This window comes from Suncus etruscus, chromosome 8 (genome assembly GCF_024139225.1).
Source record: "Suncus etruscus isolate mSunEtr1 chromosome 8, mSunEtr1.pri.cur, whole genome shotgun sequence".
Lineage (NCBI taxonomy): Eukaryota > Metazoa > Chordata > Mammalia > Eulipotyphla > Soricidae > Suncus > Suncus etruscus.
In genome coordinates, this window is record NC_064855.1 from 2,285,339 (window position 1) to 2,290,745 (window position 5,407).

General features: G+C 36.2%; 1 protein-coding gene across 1 annotated transcript; it reads right to left on the reverse strand.

The window, feature by feature from the left end:
* Positions 1 to 1,511: 1,511 nt before the first annotated feature.
* LOC126016438 (olfactory receptor 2T27-like) lies at positions 1,512 to 2,447 on the reverse strand. The gene has a single exon (XM_049779009.1). It carries the CDS (start codon positions 2,445 to 2,447, stop codon positions 1,512 to 1,514), a length of 936 nt encoding a protein of 311 aa, XP_049634966.1.
* Positions 2,448 to 5,407: the final 2,960 nt, after the last annotated feature.

Below are 5,407 nucleotides of genomic sequence, written 5' to 3' on the forward strand. Positions count from 1 at the left end.
TTATCTTTTCTTTTTCTTTTTTTTTTTGATTTTAATATATATATATGCATATATAAAATCCTTCACCAGTGCAACATTCCCATGACCAATATCCCAAGTGTCCTTAAATAAGTGTGCTTAAATAAAGGTATTATTAGAAAAAAAGAAAGGATATAAATATAAATATCCAAGCCATGGAGTCAACAACAATGAAATCATGAGACCCAAACTGTAACAACCAAAATTTAAAAGATGCCTGTTGGGATGGCAGGCTAAAGAGGGGATGGTGGTGTTATGAGATGGACTCTGGGAACATTGGTGGAAGGAAGGTGACACTGATTGGTACTGAAACATTGTATGTCTAAATCTCAACTATAAATAGTTTTGTAAATTACATAGCTTTTTAAACTAAAAAAAATGAGACTAAATAATATCATTGTATGATAATAATAGCAATATTATATTATGATATTTTATCACATTGTAGCAATATATTACGCAATTTTCTCAAAAAACATAAGCAAAGTGAACTCAATACATTAAAGATATTACATATAGTAATACATTGATATAGGATTTAGTCTACAGATGCAACAATGGCTCAATATCTTGAATTTATCAAAACTTTAACACCACATTAACAACTAAAGGCCACAATCATGTAATAGGTGTTGAGAATTTGACAACATTCAACATAATGTACGATAAAAACACTCTACAAATCCATTTGGATAGAAAATGCATGAACATAATTAAAATATCATATGTTTGTCACAACTGAGAGCAGGGTGTGACTCCACTTATTTTATTCAACCTTGTGTTTGAAGTAGTCAACTAAAAGATTAAACAACAAAAGGAGATAAAGCCATTCCAACTTGAAAGCAAGAAAGAACACTGATTATAGAAGATAATATTGTTTCCATGTATGTATTATAGCCAAATTTATTGCACAGTGGATAAGACACTGACCTTACATGCAATTGACCGTATTCAATCCTGGCACCCCAAATAGTAGTCCCCCAAGCACTATCACAAATGATTCCTGAGAGCTGAGTCCATCTTAAATTTCAGCAAGAATTATTCTGTTGATGCCAAAATAAAAACTGAAAAACAAGAACTATCTTAGGAACTATTCTATAACTAAAACACTATATGAAATACTCATTAAATTTAATCTATATGCCATTCCAGAATTGTTATATTTTTCAACTACAAAAGAAGTTGTATTAGGAAATTAGAAAGCCATTACTATACATGTATAAGTCATAAAACAATCAACTCAATTAAAATTTATAAATAGTATAAAAAAATCAGCATTCCCATTTGTTACAATTGACTGTAAAATATTAATAAATTATTGTAAAAAGGAATACTTCACATTTTATCAATTAGGTTCTCAAACATGCTTATTCAGTCCTTTATTTCTCAAAATACCTGATTTATAGAAAAATGTACGTGACTGTGTCTACAGACCTGATATCAGCTAAAAGGAAAGGACATCTCTATTGTTACACATTAAAAACGCAAACACTTCATAGCCCTCCTTTCCCAAGAACTTTCCAGAAAGCTCTAGCAACATCCTTGTTTCGCAAGCTGTAGATAAGAGGATTGAGCATGGGCGTAATAATGGTGTAAAGAACGGAGACCAATTCCTCCTGCTCAGGGGTGTGGTAGGACTTTGGCACAATGTATTTGAAGATGGCAGCACCATAGAACATTAATACCACGGTCATGTGAGATGAACAGGTAGCCAAGGCTTTCCTTAGTCCCTGCCTTGACCCCATACCCAGTACAGTGGACAGTATGCTGCCATAGGAGCCCAGAATCGCTGAAAATGGAAGAAGGATAAAAACCACTCCACTAACAAAAACACCATTTTCATACTGGGAGGTGTCCATACAGACCACTTTCAGCAGAGCTGGGATCTCACAAAAGAAATGATGGATTTCCCTGGAGCCACAGTAGGGAAGAGTCAGAGTGTAGACAACATGGATCAAGGCATTAAATAGTGGCCCCAGCCAGGTCATAAGTACCAGCAACACACAGATCCTGGGTCGCATGAGGATGGGGTAGCGCAGTGGGTGGCAGATGGCCACATACCGATCATAGGCCATCACAGCCAGCAACAAGAATTCTGACGCAGCCAGAGTGGTGAAAAGGAACATCTGAAGACTACACCCAATGAAGGAGATGCAATGGTCTCCAGAGAGAAAAACCACGACCATTTTGGGGACAAATGTGCAGATATACAAGAGATCCAAGAGAGAGAGCTGACTGAGCAGAAAGTACATTGGGTTGTGGAGAAGAGGGTCGGCCCAAATAAGGAGGATGATTGTGGAGTTTCCAAGCACGGTGACCAGAAAGTCCATTATAGTAAGCACCAGAAGGACCCAGGGAACTGGGGTGCTGTGAAACAGATCTAGGAGGATGAAGTCACTTCCTGAAGTCTGGTTGCTCTGCCATGCCATCATCTTCACCATACTTGTGACTTGGAGACAGTTGCAAAAGTGTTTAGTCACAGACTGCATCTAATTTTATTTAATAAGATCAAGTATCATTTTTCAATATCTCAAGCACGTTAGTTTCCCACCCTTCAGATGCAGTTGCAGTAGTATATACACTTGCCTTTCACCAGACTTTACTAAGACTTCTTGAAACCACCAAATCTCTAACACACTAGAAAAGGGGAATACTTATCTTTCAAACTTATTATGTAATAAAAAACTTTTCGTTATGTGGAGTTGAAGTGATAAAACAGCAGGGCACTTGCCCTGCAAGCAGCAGGCATGAGTTTGGTCTCTAGCATCCCATATAGTCCTCAAACCTGCCAGGAGTAGCCAACCTCTGATCACTGCTGGGTGTGGCCCAAAAACAAACAAAAAGAATAAGAAAACTTCTTTTATTAAACTCTGAAATTCATGTTTGTCATTTACAGTAAATTAATTTACATTTGTTAGTAGAATTTTATCATAAACATGTATAAGTTAATGTAATGCATTAATATCAACAATATGATTTTTATTCATAATTTCCATGAACATATATGGAAATAAGGAAAAATTTTTAAATGACATTAAAATCATATCAATTTGAAATGAAATATTCTTGACAATTAATTCAAATTCACTCCAGAACTCTTATATTACAAAAAAATATGTCCCAATTGGAACCAAATTATAAGCTTGGAATTAGGTGTTTATTATTTTAGCTATATGTATATATTAGTGCTCTAATAGATACAATCAAATAAGTAAACTCTCTGGAGAAGAAAGCAGATGGGCTTCTAGCTACACACATATTCTCATTTTATGTGTATACAAACTGGTTCTAATAGGAATTTTTGACTAGAGAGAGCCAAATAGTCTGAGTGTATGCTTTGTTATTGAGAAAAATGGCTCCAATATTTGTCCCCAGTGCACAATTTAGAGTGGCCCAGAGAACAATCAGAAAATTGTACCTGAGCACTTTTGGATATGGCCAAAAATCAAGAAAATAAGTCAATTAATTAAAAATCAATCAAATTAAAAAGGTCTTGGCAAGTGGCAGTAGAAAAGATGAAGGGGAAAAGACACCTGATACTCTAAGCAACAGAATTCCTGTCTCATAGAGTTAGACCTGCAGCAAGAGCACCATCAAAAATTCACAGGTGCTTCATTTCCTCTGACCTGTCATGGGTCTCAATATAACTGAACTTATTTCTCAAATGACAAGATTGTAGACAGCGCTATCTCAGAATGCTCTGTGCATAAATTCTCAAAGCAAAATATTGTTATGCTTTTATAGACTTGGTATATATTTCCTCTTGGAAATATGCTGAAAATATAATTTTCAAAATATACTAAAATTTAAATTAACATAATGCTAAATATCATTCTATTGACTTGATAATAAAAGTTAGAGGCTGCTGAGATAGCACAGCAGTAGGGCATTTGGCTTAAAAATAGCTGACTCAGAACAGATGCGGGTTTGATTCCTAGCATCCCATATGGTCCCCCAAACCTGCCAGGGGCGATTTCTGAGCACAGAGGCAGGAGTAACCCTGATTGCCATTGGGTGTGACCCAAAATTAAAATTAATAATAATAACAATAATAATAAACAGTTCAGCTGTCTGGTGAGGTAGACTCAGTAAGATCTAAAAACTAGTAAGTTGGGGCCCGGAGAGATAGCACAGCGGTGTTTGCCTTGCAAGCAGCTGATCCAGAACCAAAGGTGGTTGGTTCGAATCCCGGTGTCCCATATGGTCCCCCCAGGCCTGCCAGGAGCTATTTCTGAGCAGACAGCCAGGAGTAACCCCTGAGTGCCGCTGGGTGTGGCCCAAAAACCCAAAATAAATAAATAAATAAATAAATAAATAAATAAATAAATAAATAAATAAATAAATAAATAAATAAATAAAAATTAGTAAGTCGCTAAACAGAGTAGCAGCATTCTCAGACAGAAAACAGGAGAACCTGGGGCTGGACTTATTCTCCCTCCTCAATCTATCTCAGGAAAGAAATAGAGCTCACTGGATAAATGACTGGCATAATTATGGGGGAATCCATGGAACAGTACCCTACAACTCCCAGCTGGCTTATGTAGATGAAATGTCTTAGTGCATGCTAATAGCATGCTTAATAGCATGTTGAGTCTTTAAAATTGTAAGTACTTTTAATATAAAAACTGTTGAACCTTCTAAAAAATAGGGCAAATAGTAATACAAACCACGATGTCACAAAGAAGAGAGAGGGGAGAGAGTAAAGTAAAATCCCTGCCCCAGAGGCATGCAGGAGAGGAGAGGTGGGAGGGAAGAAGGCTTTATTTAGGGTGAGAGGGAAACTATTGACATTGGTGATGGGAAATATGCACTGGTGAAGGTTGCATGACTATAACTCAACCACAAACAACTTTATCTGTAGAAATAAACTGTGTTATGAACAACTTTGTAACCATGGTGTTTAAATAAAAATTTATTAAAATAAAAACGCTAGAAAAGGTTCTCTTTCTGGATAAAGAGCCATGTAAAGGATGTTTCCAGAAACATTGACAAAAGCTTATTCTGTATGTTAATATGAGGTAAGGCACTTCTGTCCTATTGGTAGGTGTCTTATGCTGATGTTGCCCATATTTTACTAAAACAGTAACACAGTATAAGGCGAACCATTTATAAGCTAAAACTCGTTGCATATCTCATAAATCATATTCTATGATAACTCAGAGAATATCATTAACAACTATTTTAAGATTAAAAAGAGGAGTACTAGTGGGAAAAGTTTAAGTATAGATTTTATACGGGGATCCAGACAATAGTACAATGGGCATGGCACTTCTGTTGCATGCAACTGAACTGGATTATATTCCTGGTACTCCCCATCTTGAGCCCCATCAGAATCGCAGTGCCAAAAGTAATCCCTGAGCACCACCGAATGTTCTCTCTACACAAAAAA